We start from the raw sequence: 22,283 nt of genomic DNA, 5'->3' as shown, positions 1-22,283 counted from the left end.
TTAACTTCATCTTTCATTCTTTCCTTAAAAACAAACAAAAAAAACCCCAAAAACCTTGGCATTAATTTTGCTTTTATGCCTTTGCTGAGCAGCTCAGCCCCCTCAGCACCAACTAGGTCAGGGGTAGGGGGAAGTGGGACCCCAAAACTGGGTACCACAGCTGCCATTCCAACTGCATCCACGACTAGAAAGAGTTGGGAAGAACCAACAAATATGCCCAAGCCTTAAAAATACCCAGGTTTGAAGTGACTGTGATTTCTGTGAGTCCTAATTCTGGCTGCAAGTGTTTGGAGCCATAAAAATATAACCATATATATATGTGTGTGTGTGTGTGTGTATATATAGACATGTACATTTGTGTGTTTATGCACCTAAATACACCTCTGTATGTATAAATTTAGTATATATATAGCATTAGTATTACATATATAGGATTAGTATTATATATTAAATTTAATATAAATATAATTAAATGTATGAAATTATAATATATTAGTATTATATATTATATTAGTATTATATATATAGGATTAGTATATATATATATAGTATTAGTATTATTATATATAAATGCTGCACTGCCTCAGAGAGAAAGTGAGGAAGGTCTCGATTTTTAATTTACAATCATTTTATTGTGTCCAAAAGAACCCCAGAAATCCTCCCGTGCTAAGGCAGCTTCGAGGCTCACCCCTCCCTTCCCACACCCTCGGATTTGGGGAAAACAGTCTTTTTTGTTGTCTTTTTTCCTTTTTTTTTTTTTTTTTTTTTTTTTTTTTTTTTGCTCTTCCCCAGCCCAGAGAAAGCAGCAGAGGTCCCCAGCCTGCCCTACTGCCCTACACAAAGTCCCCGCGGAAGGGACGGGACGCAGTCGCCTGCGCCTGCCAGCGGCCCCGCAGCGTGCACAGGGCTTTGCCCTCCAGGCTCTCCAGCTCCGGGAATCCCAGCTCGTTCAGCACCTCGTAGACCCCAGCCACAGCCGCCACCTGGAAAAGGAGGGGGAAAGGGAGGCTGAATTCCTCTCCCACCCCGGGGATGCTTTTGCCACCTCCGGGGTGAAGATCGCCAGCATTCCCCCCTGCTCCACCCCGGTACCACCGCCTTCAGCTCCCCCCAGCCTCTTTCCAGCCCCAGTTTATCCATTTTTTAAGCCTCTTCCTTTGCTGTTGGGGTCAGCCATCACAGGGTTTGTTGGCTTTGGCACCCTCCTGCCAAAAAGCTACAATGGCGCCTTGTTTTTTGCTAAAAACGCGGGGATTATGTCGCGGGCAGGGGCGCTCCGGGGGTCAAAGGCTCCTTGTATCCACGGGTTGGGTGTTTTTCCCTCCCCTCCAGCAGGCTGGGGAGTGGGGAGGGGGGAAAGTAAACCCCACGTATGGGAGGTGTGGCATGAAAAGAGGCAGCCGCACCTTTTGGGGCCGCCCTCAGAAGATGCAGCACCAAAAGAAAGGTGCTGCATTAAAAGATGCTCCGGCAAACGGGGGCAGAGATAAATCCATGCGCTGGAAACGCGCCCCCAAAAGGAGCTGCTTTAAAAGGTGCGGCCCCCAAAAGGTGCAGCATTAAAGGTGCAGCCCCCAAAATGTGCGGCTCTAAAGGATGCAGCCCTGAAAAGCGCAGCACTAAAGGATGCAGCCCCCAAAAGCGCCGCATTAAAAACCGCCGCGTTCGACCGCAAGCCTCCCGCATCCAGCCCACAGCAAACATCCCAAATCTCCGGGAAAGCCGGTGCAGCCCCAGTGGCGGCCGCCGGGCAATGCAAACACCGGCATAAGCGGGATGCCAGGGCGGGGCCGCCCCGCTCCGGCTCCAGCTCCGCCCTTTCATCTCCCGCCCGGCCGGCGCATCAAAGATGCCAATAGGAATTAAAAACGCCGGCGGAGGCGAGGGATTGAAGGGATGAAGGTTTTTTTCCCACACCAGCAAAACTGGGAGTGGGAGGGGGAGAAAAACTCTCTGCACCGTAATAGAAGTCAAAGATGGGAATGACAAAATAAATAAAACCCAAGTGAAACTGCGAGAGTGCATCAGTAGAAGTGATACAACAAAATAACAAAAATTAAGATTGAAAATAGTGGAGTCATGAGATAATAAAATTTGGATAAATAATTAAAATAATTTTAAAAAAATAGTAATAGTAGCATTATTAAAATTGCCATGTCCCCAGCTTCCCCTTCCCCTCCTTGACTCTCCTTTCACACAGAAGAACCCCCCAGGCACCAGCACACACACCCCTGTTCCTCCCACACCACTTGTACCGCCTCCAAAGTCCCTTTTCCAGGGAAATTTACAGCTTCCACCTAACATTCCCATTCAAATCAATGTATCCCAAATAAACCCAGTACCTACAGCCCCCCTGATCAGGAAATATGGGTCACTTAGTGTCTCTTACCCAGCCTTCCCCCATTCCATAAGGATCATTTAGGGCCTCTCACTTGCCCCCCATTCAGTTTTTCAAGCTGGTTCCCAATTCCCTTGGATATCCAATGCCACCACCCCATCCTCCCAGACCTCCCATCCCCAGTGTCACCTGTCCTGGCCACGCAGATTTGGCTGGTGATCCCCCAGCCCCAGGCGCTGCAATCACAACAAAACTCCTGGGAAACTCAAACCAGGGGAAAAGAGCAGGTTTGGGGTGGGAGAGCTCCCCACCCGTGTGGTGGGATGCCATCCATCTCCAGTGGTTTTCCATGAGAGCCACTGAGCTAGGGAGCAAAGAGGACAGCCCAACAAGCCCAGAAATCACATGTAAGTTAAGGATGGGACCCTGCTTCCCAGTAAATTCCTGTATTCCCATATAAACACTAGGCTGAGCAAGGCAGCAGCTGGGGAAAATCTCACCTCACGCATCCAGAGGCTGAAGGGCCTCTGCCAGGAGTCCTTCTTCTCCAGGTGCAGGTAGGCGTTGAAGAGGATGAGGAAGATGTAGCGCTCCAGGTACTGCAGGCTCCTCAGCTGCAGCGTCCGCCTCTCCCTCTCATCCTTGCCCGACTTTCCCTGGAAGGAACAGGCAGCCTGGCTGAGGCACCTGTGCTGGGAGAGCACCTCAGGGAGCTCCTGCATCCCACCCTCACCCACAGCCCTGGGAGAAGCTATGGGAAGAGGGAGGAACACTCTGGGGACAAAAAAAAGCAAATCCGTCCAGCCCACTCCAGCTGGGGCTTGGAGCTCCAGGCTCTCATTTCCTTGTGGTTTCCAGAGGGTAACAACATTCCCAGAGCTCAAAAATAGGTGAGGGACGGTTAAATGTAGGGGGCAGGAGCAGGAATAGACAGCCAAGTGCAAACTGTACCCCAGACCATGACTTCCTGGAGTGTAAAGCACTTCTCCAGGGGAAGAAAACATCTCCCTTGAAGATGTTACATCTCCCTCCCCACCTGGATTCAGCCTCTGTTTCCAGAGGAAGAGAAGCTCTAAGCTTGGTGGCCATCACATTTTCCAGTACTATTTTATATATATAAATTATAAATATCTCTTTTATATGTTTTATATATACTATAATGTTCATGCATTCATAACTTATACTTATTGCTTTGTTAGATATTGTATGTAATTATACGGTCATTTTTTTTATTATTATTGTTGCTGTTATTTTAAGCCCTGCACACTGCCCTTCCTAGGAATTCATAAGTACTGAAAAATCTGAGCCCTGATCCCACAGGCCATCCCAAAAAGCAGCAATTCCTCACTCCAGCTCTGCCCTTGGGAAAAGGTGTCTCCTCCACCTGTGTGTGCCAGTATTCGTAGATTTGTAGCAAATCCTGTTATCCTGTTGTTTATCCTGGTACTGTATTACTCTGTTTATTTTTCATTCTATTATCCTATCATTTACCATGTTGTTATATTATCCTATTTATTTTTATCCTATTATTGTCTTATTCTATTATGTTATTTATTTTTCTTCTGTCACTTATCATTTTATTCTATCATCCTATTTAGTTTTCTTCTATTATCCAATTTTCTTCTATTATCCTATTACTTCTCATTTTATTCTATTATCCTATTTATTTTTCTTCTATTATCTTATTATTTACCATCTAACTATCATATCATTTATCTTTTATCCCATTATTTATATTTTCCTACATTTTCCTATTTTTTCCTCCCAGTTATGGATGGGAAGGGGTCAGAACAAATCCTACCAAGCCCCCAAAACACTTTTCCCTTCAGTTTGCCCTAACCCTGAAAAGCATCTCCCAGCAGGCTCCCAAAACCCCAACAATCCCCACCATTCTCTTCTCCAAGCTGCCCATCGCTGAGGAAAAAAAAAAACCCAAAAATAAATTTAAATTAAAACATTTGCTCAGGGCCAAGCCAAAACAAATGGGATGGATGGAGCAGCCAAGAGGGAAATACAAGCTCCAGTGACAAGAGGCTCTTCCTTGAGCAGAGGGAGTGGATGAATCCCTCCTTATCTCACCTTCCCACCAGCCTGGAAATGGGATAGCGCCCAGGATCAGCTCTGTGCTAGCCCTGACAGCCAAGTAGGTGAAACTCACCACATGGCCACATCCCCATAGTAAAGGAGGGACAGCCAAAATTAAATTAAAGTACTTATCCTGAATAAAAATAAACTAATAAAAATAAATGTGACCATAAATTAGTTAATAATTCATAATCGCTACATCTGCAAATAGTTAGGTCTCCAGAGGCTTTCTCTCCCAGCTCCCCCCAAAAATGCAGAGGATCTCAGGAACCAGGAGGCAAACCCCCCAGGAAGCTGCAGATGTCCCTGGGTGATCAAACATTTTGTTTTTTCTTCCCTCCACCAATCGTTGGCAGCTGTTAATGGAAAACACAGATCGATGGCAGCTGGAGCAAGAGCTGAAGTGAGGCATTGCCTCACTGCTGGGAGGTGGCACAAACCATCCCAGGGACAGCAAAAGGCCCTGGGCTCTGCCCTTCCAAGGCCCTGTGATACAGTTGCACGGGTTTAAAATATCCCCAGTCTGATGAAGATGATCCTTTTTGCTTCTTCATCAGCTCCACAGAGGCTCCCAAGCACAAGAGGGCTGTGGACCACAGGCTCAGCTGGCCGTGGACGAGTCCGTTCCCAGCGGCGGCTTCCCTTCCCAAGGCTGAACCTCCTTCACCAGACTCGGGAGGAGCCAGAGGAGCCTTAAGGGCGGGAAGCAGAGCGGGACAGACCAGTCCTGCCCTCTGCTGGCCGCGCCTCACGGCATGGAAGGGATGCTGGAGGAGAGGAACGCTGGATGGGAGGGATGCGGGATGCAGGCAGGACTCTGGGTGGGATGTGGCACAGCACAGGATGCGAGGCGGTGACCGTGACCCCGAGAGCCCTGGCACGTCTCTGGTAACACACCAGAGAGCCCCAGGCCGAGAATCGACCCGGCTTTGGCAGGGCTGGTGCCTCTGGAATTGCCCGGTGCCAACGGGAAGAGGGGCTCACCTGGCGGAAGGTGCAGATGATGATCTCCCGGAGGTGGTAGTGCATGGGGGTCATGGTCTCGCTGACCGTGTCCAGGGCCATGTCCACCTCCTTCTTCAGCCGGTGACCGTCAGGCAGCAGCTGCACCACCTTCATCACCACCTGGGGCACGGGCAGGGCTTCACCAGGAGCCCCCCTGCCTTGTGCCACTGCCCAGGAGAGGATCCAGCCCCTCCGTGGTTTGGCTGTGGCTTAAGGTAGCAGAGGGAGAGCCCTAAAAAGGAGCCAGCCCCAGGACTCACCTCGAACTCCCCCTTGGTGTACTTGGCATCAGGCACACTGACGATTTCCTCCTCACTCATCTCAGGGATGCCCTGGGGTGGCCAGAGGGGACTGGGTCATTATGGGCTGCCCAGCCCACCAGGACCCCCAGCATCCCTCACCTTGGCCCCTGCCAGGCACAGAACATGAAAATTTTACCCCTGCCCGAGGAGGGAGCCACATGTTTGGACAGACAGAGGACTGTTCCAGGCACTGGCTCAGGCTGCCCAGAGAAGCTGTGGCTACCCCTGGGTCCCTGGAAGTGTCCAAGGCCAGGCTGGATGGGGCTTGAGGCCACCTGGGATAGTGGAAGTTGTCCCTGCCCACAGCAAAGGGGTGGAACAAGATGAGCTTTAAGATTCTTTCCAGCCCCAAACTATTCTGTGATTCCATGATCTTCCCTGCCCTTAACCCTTCATCCTGGGGGTGAGAGCTCTCAGGCAGAGGGTAAAAGCTCACCAGGGATTCACCCAGACTTCTGGAACTCACTGGGAGTCAGGCACAAGTAATGACAACATACAGATGTCCACATCCACAGTCCACCCTGGCCCTGCCCACACTCCTTTCAGCCCTCTGGCTGTGACACGGCTGCCATGGGCCCTCCAGAGCTTACCCAGGAACCCCACCAGGGGCTGTTCCAGCCCCCAGTACTCACATTGAAGTGCCAGAGGGTGAGGACAGCGATGACCATGGCCGTGGTGGTCCTGCCCCGGCCACTGGAGCAGTTGAACACGAAGGCTGATCGCGAGTCCTCAGCCAGGGCGCTCTTCATGGCCTCCAGCAGCCGGTCAAAGTCCTGCCAGGATGAAGCCAGTGGGTTTTTAGGGATGCAGGACTTCCTCACCTCAGGGTCCCCTTTGTCCTACAGCCTCCAGGTTGAAATCACTGTTTCCCTGCTGCCAGATCCGTTCTGAAGGCAAAGAGCCTCTGCATGCAGCATCTCCTAGGGATCCCTCCCTGCCCTGGCAAGCACCCCACCAGCACTGGGCACCCGAGTGACATTCCTGAACAGCATCAGGGCTGCCTTGGGATGGAGGCAGCAGCACCATCCCCTCCCTGGGGTACCTGCTCCTTGGGAGCACAGAAGTCGGGGATGGGGATGCGGCGGTAGGTGAGTCCCTGGCAGGAATTCTTCTGCTGGCTGAATATCTCCTGAGTGGTCAGGCAGCTCTTGAACATCTTCATCTGCTTCTCTGCCTCCAGGTACACCTCCAGCCACTTCTGGCATTTCAGCAGGTCCCCCTTCAGGGCAGCCTCCAGTTTCTGCAGAGGATGAAGAACCCCCCCACTGTAACACCCATCCCTCCTAATTTTTGCAGGATTTTAATCAATGTTTTTAGATGCCGGTGAACGCCCCAAACCCCACACCAGCTCCTGGCCACCAGTTCTGCCCACGTCCTTCTGTGCTTGATGGGAGCCCCAGGAGCATCATTTCCCACCATGAGGGGCAGCTGCTCCATGCAGCCACGCTGCTGCTGGCAGCCAAGTTCCTGCACTGCCTGTCTCCCCTGGAAATCCAGCTGGGAACATCCGCTCCCCTTTCCCCAGATGCCTTTTACCCTTGCTCTCAAGGCATGCTAGAAATTCTTCCAGGGTAGATCTCTGCTCTGCTCCCTTGTTCCCAAAGGAAAACAAAACCAGCAGCTCCAGGGGGTGAGGAACTACCAAAGCCTGTGGAAATCACCCATGAGGGTTCCTGGGAACCTCCACTGCATCCAGCATCTCCCCGAGCTCACCTCCAGCTGCTGGGGCGAGGCAGCAGGCACAGGGATCAGCTCCTCCAGGAGTCCAGGCTCTCGGAGCGTGTAGATCTGCTCATTCCCTTCCAGGACCGCTTCCTCCCGGAGATTGATCCAGACAATGCGTGAGTGCTTCCTCTTGGCATCTGTCAGGTACCTCAGGACACTGCCCAGGGTCTAAGGGAAGGGTGGGCAAGGGTGATGGGAGGGCCGGGAGCCCAACGTGGAGTCCCTGCCCGACGTGGGATCGTGTCCCCCACCTTGGAGCTGGGCTGTGCCGTGCCATAGACGGGCATTTTGGGCACCCTTCGGAAGTTGGCCACGCTCATCTCCTTGGCAGTGCTCAGCACATCCGGGCAGAAGCGCTCATCCGCCACCTGGAACAGAACCATGTCCAGGCAAGGGACGCCCCTTCCCGCCCTCAGGTTTGCAGCACAACCCCTGGACTCCGCTCAGGACAAGCCCCCAGACCTTTCCAACAGCAGTGTCCAGGGCTCAAAGCCTCACATGGGGGGTACATGCTCTCCTGACAGCACAAGGCACAAATGGCCCTGGCCTCCTTCGGCCCACCCAGAAACCACAGAGCTGCTGCCTTGGCTCATGTCACAGGATACTCCAGACACATCCACTGCACAAGGATCTCTGGCCACGTTTATCCTCACGTGGGTTGGGTTGGAAGGGACTATAAAACCATCTAGTTCCACCCTTGCTGAGGGTGCCTATGGGAGATACCCTTTTAGAGTAGGATGAGAACAACTTTCCTCCTATGGGCCTTTGCAAGCCACATGTTAGTATTTCTTAGGTTTCTTTATTTCATTGGTTTGTTAAGTTTATGTCACCCTGTTACCATACATGCACACACCTGCTAGAATGTTCTCCCTTCCCTTGGACCCCACGGGGTTTTTGGCCGCAGTACCACACCCCTGTAACCCCGTTAGTCCCCCCAGTTCCTGGCCACCCCTCTGCACCATGTTTCCCTATCCCTATTGGACCTTGACCTTCAGAAACACTGCTTTTATCTCATATACAACCCTGGATCCTTGGCCCCATTGGTCTGCATTGGAGGCTGTACCCACAATGCAGGCAATAAACAGCACTGGGATTTCCAAACGGGACTCCCATCTCCTCGCCTGTACCATCAGCACTCAGGGACACGCAGCAGCACGATGCTACAGGTGCCAGTGCCAGCACCACCTGGACCCAAGATTTTATGACACCTGCCCTACAACAGGGCTCCTCCCACCCCTCCAGAGCTCTGTGAGGGCAGGCACCCCGGGAAGGTGCCATCCCCACCCCTGTGCTGCTCACTCACCAGCACCCGCGTGCCCTTGGTGATGAGCTCGGCGGTGACAGTCAGCTCCGAGCAGTTCATGTCCGCCTGCAGCCGGTACAGCTCCGGGTGCCGGCACATCCACCTGCTGAAGCTGAGGGCAAAGCCCAGGGGGTACTGCCGGCGGGGGGCCGGGGGGGACGCACCATCAGCCGGGGCTCTGAGCCCCCTGCCCGCCGCCCCGCCGAGAAAACCTGCCCAGGGAACTCCGAGGGAAAAGCGCCCGCCCTCCCGCCGCGCCACGGAGACCAAACAAAGAGGGCAAGGAAGGTCTTTTCGGGGCTGTTCTGCCGGTCTTTACCTGCTCGTGAAGGTAGTAGTTGAAAGCGATCAGGTAGAAATAGCGTTCGAGGCTCTGCAGAGTCCTCTGGAGGAAATACTCTTTGGTGCTGCTCCCCTGGAAGCCAAGGACAGGGAATCTGTGATGCTCAGTGCTGAGCAGTCCTGCAGCCCCCAGTGGACCAGGAAAAAGCCCTACAGACACTTTGTAAGAACTGTTTTATTTTTTTAATGAAACATTCCCAGTTTCCCATATTAAATGATGCTCAAAGGCATAAATTCACATTTCAGCTAAAAAACAGAAGTTTCTCCTTAGCACAATGACACACTGGGAGCAGTTCCAACCAGTCCATGCTGTCACATGGACACACTGTCCAGCTGGGAGATTCAAACCCAAGGGAATGGGTCTGGAAAATGTAAGGTCCTTCCCACATTCCAGCCACCTCCACGGCCTTTGGATGAAATGCTCAGACAGTGGCATCCCTGGGGAGAGAGGGCCCCATGCCAGTGACACACCCTGCAATATCCTTCATGTCCAAGGGTCTCCCCTTTCCATGTCCAGAAGCATCCTGACGCCTATGTTTCCAGCAAGCTCTCCTCCTCCTCCTCCTCCTCTTTATCATCACCCCCACAATCCAGGCATATTCTCCACCACAGCTATCCCCTCTCAGGGAGGAAACTCAAACCCTCGGGATTTTCTGTATTTCAGAAACCTTGGAGTGGGGAGTTTGTACCTCTGAGCATCCCATCCAACAACTTAACCTGGCACCAGGTAAGGAACACCCAGCATGGCCCCCACAAACATCCCCAGAGGGCCTGCTGGAACCCACTTCCCAGGGTAGGATGGAAAACCCTGTAAGATGGGGCTGTGTCTGGGGTCAGCTCAGTGAGCAGGGTTTGCTCATCCCTGTCATTACATGGCTGACTCATGAATATTTACTTGTTCTCCACAAGAGAAATCCGGCCTGCAGTCATTTATCAAGAGGAAAGGCAGTGGGATTTGCTCTGGAAACTCAAAACAAAGCCTGTGGGGATGGAGCTGTGCCAGGTTTGCCGGCAGCACCGACAGCAGAGCGGTGCTGCTTCCCGAGCACTTGGATTCCTGCAGTAAAATCCATCCCTGTGCTCTCACCCAAGGCAAACCTCCTAACACTTCCCTTAAAAAAACAGGCTATGAGTGGAAAGGGGAATGACCCACTCGTGTTGCAGCCGTGGAAAGCCAGGTATGGTGGGAGTCTGTCTGCTCAGCATCCCACACCACGGTTCACCTGCACCCCCATCACCTGAGGGCTTAAATCTCCATTTCTGTCCCCCAAACCCAGGCAGAAACCCACAGACATCATTCCTCCGTGCCCAAAAAAGCCCCTCCTACCCCAAAACCAACCAGCTCACCCAGCACCCCTCCAACACAAAGAAGTCCAGGCTGGTTTTTCAATGACTGAGCATTACCCTCCCTCCCCTCCATGTGCCCCCAGCACATTTTCCTGGCCCCTCGCCACTGTTTAAACCTGCTCTTGCTCCACAAAGACTTCAAATAAACACTCCTTGAGGCTTATTTATGGCAGTCCCCAAGCCATTTGTTTTCCAGGAGTCCAGGATGACATGGAGCAGGTTTCCCCAGCAGAGAAAAGTCAGACAAAGGCCTCAAGGGAATGGGAAAATCCCCCTGTCCCATGCCCAACCTTCCCCTGCTATACAAGAGAACCTGCCAGCACATGAACAGCACCAAATTCATTCTAAAAGGGAACAGGGAAGTAAAAAATTTGAGATTTGCCACTAAACACCAAAAAAGTGACAGTAAATGCCTTATTTTCCCATTGCTTAATCATTTCCATGGGGTTTTTTTGCCACAGGGCACCTGGTTTGAAGTTGCCATTTACAGCCAGCTCCAGCATTTCCACTCCACATTCAATATTTAAATGGGAAAATTAATCTCCAAAGAAACTGGGATCAGGGCAGCACTTCCACCTGAGCATCCAACTTCCTTCCTTTGTCTGGTGAGGAGGCCCCTGGTTGGGCAGGGAAGACCACAGCTTTCCAGCATAGAAAGCCACCCCGATGGCTCTTCAAAACAACAGGAAATAACATAAATCTACCACTAGAAACGCCTGACCTTGGGTGACTATATTTGCAATGATCCCTTCCAGCTCCCAAGGACTTTTACCATCCAGGCTGATATCGATTTTCCAATTTTAGAGCTGATGAAATCAGGGCACAGGATATTATTTGCCCCCGAGGTCCTCTACCAAACCAGTCTGTTTTCCCCCAATCCCAGCCTGCTCCATTTTATGGCTTTTAAAACAAGTGGGGGAGAAAAAAAAAAAGAAAGAAAGAGACACTCCACAACCTTCCAGGTTTCATATCTCTGGGAAATCTCCAGCTCACAGGAAGCTTTGGATTTCCAGAATTTACATTCTTCTCATCCCGGCACAAAAACAGCTCAATAAATTTCCCGGCGCTGATGGCTTGCATCCGAGCAATCCTCCAATTACCTGGATCTGATAGTCCTCCCCAATCCCTTCCAGCTTCTTCTTGTACTCGTAGATGGCTTCCTTCATGTCATGCATCTCCGAGCAGGAGGCGATGGCACCATCCACCTGGGGAGGAGCAAGCGGGAAATTGCTCCATGAGCCTCGGATCTGCTGGGATCTGGAGGGAAATTCTGTCCATCCCTCCCAGCCGCCCTGCTGGAGGGTTCACCAGCATCCCCTTACCTCCTCAACTATCTGCTGGCCTTTGGGGACCATCTCCATGAAGGTCTGGATGACCCGGAGCCTGTCCCTGGGAGATGTCTTAGGCAAGTGAGGGAAGCTGCAGTGGGAGAAGGAGGAAATCAAACCAGCCCCAAGGGGAACAGGCATCCCCCCAATCCCGCTCTGGGGGCTTACTCAGGCTTCTGGGCAGCTCCTCGGTGGTGGTGGTGGAGGACCAGGGTGCCCATGGCCATGCCCAGGTTGGTCCTGCCCACGCCAGTCTGGCAGCCAAAGAGCAGTGCGGGCGGGGGTCTGCCAGGGTCCCGCAGCAGGAGGCTGGGGCTCTCCTAGGAGAGAGGGACACAGGGATGGATGGATGGATGGATGGATGGATGGATGGATGGATGGATGGATGGATGGATGGATGGAGACTCCAGCAGTTTCCAGGAGAGCCAGGTCTGCCCCATCAGTGGCTGGGATGGAGGTGACGGCCATGCCCAGGCATGGAGGGGTGGGTGGCAGCTCCCTTTTGCTCAGGGGATGGGGTGGATGGAGCAGGACAGGACAATGGTTGGCCCACCCACTGCATTCCCCTGCCCAGTGCCTTCTCCATCCACCAGCCTGTCTGCCCCACTGGAGATGTTCCCACCACTCATCCCCAACCCACTGAGATTTCATCTTCCAGGATGTTTAAAAAAAAAAAAAATCAACAGCTCTGACATGGAGAACCTTTGCACCAAAGGCAGATCATTCCTGCCAAAGTCACTTAGGGAAGAGCTGCCTGGAAGTGGCCAGGGATGGTTATTTCTAGCCAGGGGTAGGGATGAACTGCTGGACAACATGGACTTCTCCAGCAGGATCCTACAGCAAGGGAATGGGATCTGCAGGCACAAGCATCCTCTAACAGGCAGAGTTAAAGAAAACCATAAGATGCTCTCAGGCAGTCACAGTCTCCCACACAGCACAGGAGCAAATCCCACCCCAAAGAGGCCCCATGGATCAGGTGCTTTCCCTAGGCTCACCCTGAGGCAGCGGATGAAAGCGTCAAACTGCTCCTCCAGAGGGGCTCCCTCGGCGGGCAGGGGCAGCCGGTGGTACCTGCCGGGATGGGGACAGCCCTCCTTAGGATGCCACCACGGAGGGGCTTCATCCCCACCACCACAGAGGACACATGGCTCAAGGGATGCCAAGAGCCCCGACCCCGTGTGAGGAGGAGGAGGAGGGAAGGACCTGTAGGAGGGCTGGAGGAAGACAGGTCTGCGATAGATCTCGTCGGTGACCTGGATGTCCTCGTCACACTGCACCCGCACGGCGTGGGGCTCGTCCCGCAGCCGCTCGATATCGTTGTACACGTGGTAGACACTCTCGCTCAGCTGCGCGAAGTCACGGATCTATGGCAGGGAGACAGGGGGAGAGCCCTGTCCATCACAGCCCCTCCACCCCCCTCTGAACCAGCAGGATGTGCGCCCCTTCCTGGCCCAGCTCACCTCCTTGCGGATGGCCAGCTCCAGGCTCTCCGCCCGCACGCCCCGCTGCAGGCGCTGCAGGTTCTCGTGGAGGTTCTCCTTGCCCCGGGGGGTGTAGGACACAAAGTCCCCCTCCAGCCGCAGGAAGACCACGGGCTCCTCACGGACACAGAAGAAGACACATTCCTGCAAATAGCCAGGGAGAAGCTGTCTCAGAGCTCTCCTGGCTTTTTTCCACCCCAATTCCCACCCTCCCACCAACCTTGTGGCCTTCTCTCTGCAGCTTCTGCAGCACGAGCTTGAAGCCATTGAGGCTGGGCTGCCCCATCCCAAACACGGCGTATCCTCCTTTGGCCTGCCGGAAGTTGGGAGCGCCGCAGCTGCCAGTAGTGTTCAAAACATCTAATTTTCCATATACATCCCTGACCATGAAGTATTTCCCCTGCAAAACATCAGAAGAGAGAAGGTGGATTTGAGCAAGGTGGCACTTCAACATAGCTGAGCGTAAAAGCGGCTTTTTCTACATGATCTTCAAAACGAGCCCCCGCAAAAAACTCCTAAGGTCCCCAAAGCCCAGGCTAAAATGAGCTGGGTGATGAATTCGGTGGCAGAGATGCTCACCTGCACCAGGTAGTGCTCCAGCGTGGCCTCAGAAATGCGTCCCACCATGTAGTTGGCCTTCAGCAGGTCATCGTGGATCTGGAACTCCTCCCTGCAGTTGTACCTGCAAAGAGCCACATGCAAATGGGTAAAGGAAAAAAAGAAAACGGCATAGGCCAAGACTGAAGCCCACCCCAAATATTTAGAGAAGAGTGTGGAGAAACCCAGAATTTCGGAGGTTGCCGAGGACTTACGTGATGACCACGGGCGCCACTTTGTTGGTGATGATGGACTTGGCCTTGCTGTTGTGGAGCCCCAGGGTCTGGAAGGAGTGGATGCTGAGGGAGTGCTGGTCCTCCATGCCGCCGTCTCCTGGTGCCCGGCTCTCCAGGGGGGATGCTGAGACCGCCTGCTGTGCCGCGCTGGCCGTCGTACCCATCATCCGTGGGCACCTGTGCTGGGGTGGGCAGGAAAGGGGGAAAAAAACCAAAAAAAACCCCCAAAAAACCAAACCAAACCAAAAAAAAACCAAACAAAAAAACAGAAACAAGCAAACCCCCCCCCCAAACAAACAAAAGGAAAATAAAAAGAAAAAAAAAAGGAGGGAGGGGGAAAAAAAAAAGGAAGAGGAATTAATTTTTCAGCCTCTCCTGATTTAGGATGGGAAAATCCCAGGCAGGCACAGGGTAACCCCCTGCTGAAAGCCAGCCAGGGAAGGAACTCTAAGCCAGCCCTTTCCCTCCTGCTCCCACAAAAGGCTTTCTTCCTGCCTGCTATGCAGCTTGCTCCATCAGGGAGGTGAAAGTAGGGCTGAGGAGGGGGGCGGGGGGGGGGGAGAGGCGGGAATAAAGGGCGAAATGGGAAATGGATCCGTTCCCTAAAATCTGCTGAGTCATCACATGGCACTGTGCCTGAGCCTCGTCCCTGCTTTCCCAGCACCCACAAACCACTCCTGAGTCCCTCCCCGCACGGAAAACTCTTGAACATAAGAGCACACGTTCCTGGATATTTGGTAATTCTGCACGTCTGGAGCAGGTCTGTGTGTGCCAGTCTGGCAGCTGCCTTTACAGCAGCCGGTTATCCCCGTGCCAGGGGAGCAGCCAGGGCAGGTGGGGGCCCCCAAAGCAGCCCCCACTTCGTCCCCAGGGCGCTCATCCCTGAATGAGGATGGAATCCAAAGGGGCAGGGCTGGCGGCGGCCAGGAGCATCCCGCCACACTCGAGCAGTCCGGGACAATGAGCCGACTGTCTGCACCAGCCAGGGCCGGATCCCGGCCTCCCAGCAAAGCCAGAGATGGCAAAGGGGCAGCCTGGGAAGGACAAAAACTCTGCCCACTCCTAACGAGATGGTCCTCAGTGAAACCTCCTTTGTGCTGCGTGAGAATAACCCTGGCAGCACCCAAAGGGGGACAGTACCTGCTCCGAGGCGACGCTCAGGACTGGGAATAGCGGGAATGGCTTTAACCCAGCCCCACAAATCCTTCTGCAGCTGCTCCTCCTGCCTTACAGGCAGCACAGGATCAACCCCTTACTGCAACCTCAGAGAATGTGATGCCCCCAGCAGCTGCAAATGCTTTAAGTGGGGGGAAAAGCCTGCGGAAAATGTGCTATTTCTAGCCTAGACTTTGCCCAGGCACACATTTTCCCCTCCTCCCCATCTTCCTTCCCTGCTCCACTGAAAACTTGTTGCTCTACTGTGAATTTTCTGCACCATTAGGCAGCCTGGTTTCTTTCACACAGGAGAGCAGAGGGGGGGTGAGGGGGAAACAAAACCAGCTGTTTTAGGTCAGTGCCATTTCTCCAAGTCCTCTTGAGTGTTTCTTTCACGTAAACACTGAGAGGGCAAAAATGAAGGAAAAAAAATATATAATATATAGGGAGGTTTTTGAGTGTTTCAGAGCAAGTGCTCATAGCTTTGGAGAGCTCAGGCAGCAAGAAGGAACGGGGCATCCAGCCAGGATGCTTTTTTCCCCCTAATCTTATTCAGAATGGGTGCATCTTTTCAACAGCGGGCTGGATCGACATCTCTGGGTTTGCTCCAGCCCATCCCCACGTTGGAAGACGGAGATTCCAGCCCCCAGGCAGCTCCAGTATTTCCTTTGTCTTTCTCCCCTCCGCACTGACACCCACCTTCACCCTAAAACTCCCAGGGATATTTTCCTTTCCCAACAAACCATGCCAAGAAATAACAGCCATAAAAGGCGCCGGGCAGATTTGTTAATTGTCTTTCAAACCACAAAATGAATGTAAAGAGGAAATCACATCTCAGCTTCTTCCCTCACTCCCTGCTTAGGCTGGGCAGGCAAAACCAAGCAAGAAAAGTACCAAAATTACCCAAAGTGGGTGCTCAGGGAAGCCACTGGAACTGCTCTAAAAAGCCACAAGAAGAGGGAAGTGCTGGTGTTATCCATACTGGAGCAGCTATTTACTGGTATTGCTGCATCTGATGGGAGCAGGAGGATTTACACCCCACCAAGTGCCCAGTTTGGAAGCTGGGACACAAACTGGGATCACTAGAGAAGCAAAACCTTACCCCAGAAAACAGATAAAATTATTTTGGCTGAAAACTACCAAATATTGCTGGTGGCTGCCATGGGAAGAGACGCAATGAAGCCATTATCACAGGCCAGGTGAGGAAAGCAGGAGCCCAGGGCCCAGCCTGGCTGGGACCAGCCCACGAAAGGGCTCTGGATTAGCCCAAATATCCTTCTTTTCCCCACAGCTGGACACAGTTAGCAAACACCGTGAGAAGCTCCTGCACTGGAACAGGACACCCAAAGAAGTTGTCGATGCCTTGGCCCTCAAAGTGTTCAAGGCTGGACAGAGTTTGGAGCAACCTGGTCTAGTGGAAGGTGCCCCTGCTCATGGCAGGGGGTTGGAATGAGATGATCTCTAAGGTCCTTCCCACCCCAAACCATTCTGGGATTCTATGATTCCAGGTTATTCCCAGTTAGCAGACTGGGAAGCAAACACATATTTTATAATGGTATTAGCCATCAGCTGGGGTGGATTGGTTTTGAGCATTCCTTCCTTTTCACCACTCAGTATTTGGGTGTTTCCTTTCTAGGAGAGAGAAGGTGCAGTCAACATCCCCTTGCACAGCACAGCATCTTGGCCTCCTGTCTGCACCTTGTCCTTCTTTTTTGGGGACAAACCCCAGAAATATTCCCCCAGCTGGCAGATCCCAAAGCCAAGTCCAAGATCAATCATGGCCAAGGTTCCTGAACAAAGAGCCCATTTTCTCCCCAGCTGCCAAAAGAACCAACACCCTGCACAAGGGCATCCCACCAAACAAACCAGCAGTGTTCCTCTCCAGGTGTTTCGCCTAAATTCAAAGCGCTGCCAATTAATTATTCTTGCTGCTTAATGAGGAAGCAGAGCCTCCGGGTGGGCAAGGCAGAAGTGCTTCCCTTCCTCTTAAGCCCCTGTTTCAAAACATCCAGCTCTGCCAGGCCTGGACAGGCAATGCCAGAGGAGCCACCAGTAGCACCGGGAGCATCCCAAGAATTCCACTCGAGCATCCCAATAGATCCCGTGTGGACACCGCAGCCTCTCCCACAGAAGTCAGGATGCTGTGACAGCACTCAGCCCTCCACCTTCCCACCTCTCCGGGCCACTCCACTCACCCTCCACCCGGCCCAGGGGCTATTCCCACACCCGGGGACCTGGCGAGGACTCAAAGCTGGAGCAAACAATGGACTAAATATAGTGGGAGGCGGTCGGGCTGCAGCTGCAGGATGCATCTGCCCCAGCCACCGCGCCGAGGAGGAAGCGTGCACTTGCCTGGCCGCCTCATTGTCAGCAGGAAATAAATCAAATAAATCTCTTTCCGTGCATCCTCGAGACATTTTATAGCTTTTAAAGCTCCTCTAAAGGAAAAGCAAAGCCCTTTGGGAAGAAGCAGCAGCAATGGCGGCATCCTCCTGAAGCATCCGTCCTTCCTCAGTGTGGGGCAGCCCCAGGGGCTTTTCAGCATGGAGTCGGCATGGATGCATCCTCCAGGGATCCAGGGGCACCCCTGGAGCACTGCTGAGCCAAGCAGGGAGGCAGGAAACACCACAGGCCAGCAGGAAGCTCCAGTGCAGCTGGAGGCGCATCACCGGAGCCTGGAGGAAGCGCTGGAGCTGAGCCCCCGCCCCGGCGTGCTCTTTAACCCTCTTTTTCAAAAAAACCAGTGAAAAATTAAATAACACACAAACAGCTTCTCTGGGACAGCCTGCCTGTCTGTGCCAGGAGATATCCCAGAGCAAAGGCTGCATGGGAAAGTGGGCTCCTGTTGTTCCAGGTGTTGCCGGAAGGAAGCGGCCCAGCTTCTTAAAAACACATAATAAAAGCAAAAAATAAAGGTGAGAAATAACACATTAACCTGCAGATGGTTTGGAACGTGTTGTCCACCCACCGAGCTGCGAGGGCAAAGAACTAAAACACCTCAAATCAACGTTTTAGGGAAGGGAAAAGCCCTGGAAGGGCAACTTTGCAGCAGACAGCTCTGCTTTTACAAGCCCTGGCTGATTTATTAATCTCTTTAAAGGAGCAAAAGCGACTGCCCTCCATCCTTGCAAGCTCCTCAGAGAGCCAGTGGCGACAGCCAAAAATACAACTAAATAAGCAGCATTTCCTAGAAAGTCCAGAGGTGTTTCCCAGCCAGGCCAGGATTGGTGCTGCCGATCCCCCCACCAGCACCACAAGAAAGCATCGGTGGGATGCCTTCCTCCAAATCCAAGAGGGAGCATCCAGAATAACAAGGATCAGGCATTTCACACATCCCCCCCCAACATGCTCCTGTCTTTTGGCAGAAAACTGAGAGCCACATCCCCAGACTCCATGTGACCAACTTGCTTTTAGTTATTTGATTCAGAGCTACTCACCCTGAAGCCAGGGAAAGCTGTTTGATACTAGGAATGGAGGAAAAAAAAGGTCACCCCCCAAAATGGGGATGCCAATCTGCTCCCCACCAAGAGGAGGATGCTGGTATCCATTGGGAATGGCATCCAGGCTGCAGCCCTCCTTCACAAACCTGGTTTGCATCAGCATTATTAATCAGCATTATCAGACTGCCTTGCTAAGCACAGCCTGGGAGGAATTACGTTCCTGCAAGTGTTGGAGGGGGCTCGGAGCAACCTGCTCTGGGTGGAAGGTGTCCCTGCCCAGGGCAGAGGGTGGAATGAGATGACTTTTAAGTTCCCTTCCAAACCACTCGGTGACGCCAGGGTTTTGCAAAGAGCCCACCTGTAACTGTGTGCTTCACACACCCCAACTTTTAAGGCCCGCTGGCAGGTTCCCTCACACATCCCACCGGTCCCTGGAGTGCTGCTTTTTGGGCAGGCAGGAGATGCTTGGGCTGCTTGCTGTGGAGGTGAGGGGTTTTATCAGTGAGCCGCAATGGAAAGAGGAACAAAGCCCTGACTCAGAAGCACCAGTGTTGCCAGTTTAGCCGTCAGCTCGCTGCCAGTGGTTTCAAGGTCTGTCAGCACACTCGCCTGAAGGGTTTCCTTTCAGCAGCACAAAGGAAAAACAAAACAAAAAGCCGTAAACCATGAAGATAAAGGCTGGGGGGCATCTCCAAAGAGACCAGCGACCTGTGGGCAAAGCTTTGGTCCAGCGCCAAACAATCCCCAGCTTGCCAGGAAGCCCCACACCCAAAGCGGAGCTGCCAAGCCTCTCCCCGCCGGCGCTTCTGCAGCGTGACCCCGTCCGGCTGTCGGGGGGACAGGGGTGTCCCCGAGGCCGGGGCACTCCGCCCGGCCCCCCCAGCACAAGCCCCAAGCCCGGGATGGCCAGCGCCACGCGGAGCCGGCCGGGGCGTTTTGGGAAGGCGAGGGCTATGATTTTGTGCTATTCATAGCTAAAACCACGGCTCCCCTCCCAACGGGGGGAAGGCTGCCCGAGCGACGGGACGGCTCCTTTTACACGGGGCCGCTTTTCCACGCCTGGGGAAGCGCTGCAGACCGCACCTTTCCCAACACAAGCGGCACCTTATGCGCGCCGGCACCCTGGTTTGGGACGCAGTAGGTACTCGGAGCTCACAGATCTCCTCTCCTTCACCCCGCTCTCTTAATAAATAAAGCAAAAATCAAGCAAATCACAGGGGATTTTTTTTTTTTTTTTTTTTTTTTTTTGGTTGCAACAAAGACCTGCCCGTTATTTTTAGGCTCCGTGCGAAGACATAATCACTTCCTGCCTTCCAGGAAGGAAATGTCCCACCACCGCTGCCTGTCTGCCTCCTCCTCAGGCAATGCCTGCCTGCTGCCAGGCCAGCCACCCCAAAAACCGCTGTTCTCTCCCATCCAAGGGAGAGAAACAACCGAGGCACAGCTCGGGCTGTGAGAGGTGCCACGGCCAGGAGCGCTGCGGGAAGACGGGCGGGTGTCCGCTCCCCCAGCACTAAGAGGATGCGCCGGGGAAAGGGCAGGGAAGCAGGTCCGGAAAAGTCCGGCAGCCATCGGAAACGCAGCCTGGATGAGGTTTCTGGAAGTTTTCAGCCTCGGGGAGATGGGCAGGAGCTCCGCGGGAGCAGGCAGCCGTGCTCCTAGGACATCCTCTCCGGCAGAGGCTCGGTCTCACAGGGGGGCTGGGAGCCCACCGGGCGCTGCGCCATCCCCTCCACGTGCCCGCGGGAAGCCTAGCCCAGAATTCCCGCTCCTCTCGTGCTCCCTACATGGGAGGCTACGGCCAGACCTCCGCTACATCTGCTCCTCTTCCTCCTCCATCTTCATCCCGCACCTCCCCGCTTCCAGAGCCTGCTCCCCAGGCAGCTTTTGGGGATGCGAGGCAGGCACGGCCAAGAGATGCAAATCCCGAAACTCACTCTGGGGGACTCGAGCCGCAGCAGGCACAGGCGGCACCGGCCGACAGCCGTGCTGGGCTCCCAGCCCGGTGGGGCTGCCTTCCAGGCCAAAAGAGGGAGAGAAAAAACCCTTTTAAATAGGAAATGCAGCTGCGAAGGCAGGAGAGGTGGGAGGATGCCATCCGCGGGGCGCATGCTGGGCCTCAAAACTAGTGATCCATCTATTTTCCAGAGGTTTGAAGCCTAGCGTTGGCCCCGGATAAACCCTCCTGGCCACGGCTGGGGCACCTCATGGCCACGCTGTGGGGTCTGTGCTCCAGGGGCAAAATCAACCTTCCCCCCATTGTCCCGCCTGCTTTGGCTCGGGGGAACACACCCCCGCCCAAGAAGCCCCCCGGGTGCCCAGCACAAACCCCTCCGAGGGTAGGGGACTGGGAGGTGGGGGGGGCACCCTCGAGAGCTGCTCCTGCCCCCTTCATCCCCTTTCCCCCGCACCGGGGCGGGAATCGAACCCCCACCCGCCCCGGGGAGAGGATGAGAGGGGCTGCCGGTGCCGGGCGGGCGGATGCGCGGTCCCGGGCTCCGCTAATGCTCGGCCCCGGGGCGGCGGGAGGATGCCCGGGATCGGGGATGGGGCGCGGAGCGGGGCGGGATGCCCGGGGGGCTGGAAGGGGAAGAACGCCCAGTGCCGGGGTCGGGGTGAGAATGCCCGGCTCGGAGAGGGGGGATGCCCGGCCTCGGCGGGGATACGGTACCTGGGGGGCTCCGGGCTCAGCTCCCGCGCCGGGCCGGCCGCGCCGTCGGGCGCCCCATGGGGGCGGCGGGAGCGGTGGCGGGAGCGCAGCCCCGCGGCCGCGCCGACCGCCGGCGCCTCGGCGGGGGAGGGACCGGGGCGGGCACCGGGAAGGGGCCGAGGGGCGTCCGGGACCGCCCCCCGCCCCGGGACACGCCCCCGGCACCGCCCCCGGCACGGCCGGGCCACCCCCGGGCCACGGTAGCTCGGGGACACCCAGCGCACAGCATCCCCCAAACACGGCCCTTGTCCCCTTGGGGGACCACTGACACGCAGCCCCCATCATTTCGGGGAGCCCCAGCAGGCAGCGAGCCCCACCACGCTGATCCTTCCGTCATCTCCCGGTGACAAACCACTGAGAGGTTGGCACAGAGGGGACTGTCAGATGCCACCACCCCAGTCAGGTTTGCCGTTTGGGGGGCATCAAGGCACTGCCGGCACCTTCCAAAGCCAAAAAAGTGCTTTTCCTTCCCAGAAATGGGAGACAGGGATGTGTGTGACAGAAGCCAAATATCCCATTTAACCCTGCCCTCCCTCTGGCAGTTCAAAACCATTCCCCTCCATCCTGGCACTCTGTGTCCTCGTCCAAAATCCCTCTCCAGTTCTTTTGGGAGCCCCTTTAGGCACTGGAATGGGCTCTAAGGTCTCCCTGGAGCCTTTTCCACATGAACACCCCCTGCTCTCCCAGCCTGTCTCCACAGGAAACATCGGGGCAGCTCCAGACGCCCAAGTCTCAGTCTCAGAGCTGTCCTTCCTTGCTCAGGCCACTCAGACTCCTGGGGAGTAAGGCTGCTGCCCACTCAGCTGCTTCCCAGCACCCTACACCACCCTACAGGCACCCTACAGTGGTGGGCTCTTGCCATGGCTTCACCAGGTCCAGCTCTGCTCAT

At 54.4% G+C, this 22,283-nt stretch overlaps 1 protein-coding gene across 1 annotated transcript; it reads right to left on the bottom strand.

The window, feature by feature from the left end:
- Positions 1-606: 606 nt before the first annotated feature.
- PALD1 (phosphatase domain containing paladin 1) lies at positions 607-21,474 on the bottom strand. Its single transcript, XM_066324272.1, has 20 exons — positions 21,356-21,474; positions 14,069-14,266; positions 13,836-13,938; positions 13,477-13,656; positions 13,236-13,400; positions 12,979-13,139; positions 12,771-12,846; positions 11,944-12,095; positions 11,770-11,866; positions 11,548-11,652; positions 9,078-9,173; positions 8,759-8,893; positions 7,707-7,823; positions 7,444-7,623; positions 6,773-6,970; positions 6,363-6,503; positions 5,689-5,760; positions 5,408-5,548; positions 2,839-2,994; positions 607-983 (listed from the first exon to the last, which is right to left on the bottom strand). The coding sequence occupies exons 2-20, from the start codon at positions 14,254-14,256 to the stop codon at positions 834-836; spliced, it is 2,613 nt and encodes an 870-aa protein (XP_066180369.1). The 5' UTR covers positions 14,257-14,266; positions 21,356-21,474; the 3' UTR covers positions 607-833.
- Positions 21,475-22,283: the final 809 nt, after the last annotated feature.

This window comes from Sylvia atricapilla, chromosome 8 (assembly GCF_009819655.1).
Source record: "Sylvia atricapilla isolate bSylAtr1 chromosome 8, bSylAtr1.pri, whole genome shotgun sequence".
In the NCBI taxonomy this organism is placed as follows: Eukaryota; Metazoa; Chordata; class Aves; order Passeriformes; family Sylviidae; genus Sylvia; species Sylvia atricapilla.
The sequence above is the reverse complement of the archived record's forward strand: the minus strand, read 5'-3'. Positions and strand labels throughout refer to the sequence as shown.

Coding starts and splice junctions, on each gene's coding strand:
- PALD1 (XM_066324272.1), bottom strand. CDS start 14,256: ATGATGGGTACGACGGCCAGCGCGGCACAGCAGGCGGTCTCAGCATCC. Junction 13,939..14,068: donor GTGGCGCCCGTGGTCATCAC/GTAAGTCCTCGG, acceptor GGCTCTTTGCAG/GTACAACTGCAGGGAGGAGT. Junction 6,971..7,443: donor CCTCGCCCCAGCAGCTGGAG/GTGAGCTCGGGG, acceptor CATCCTCTGCAG/AAACTGGAGGCTGCCCTGAA.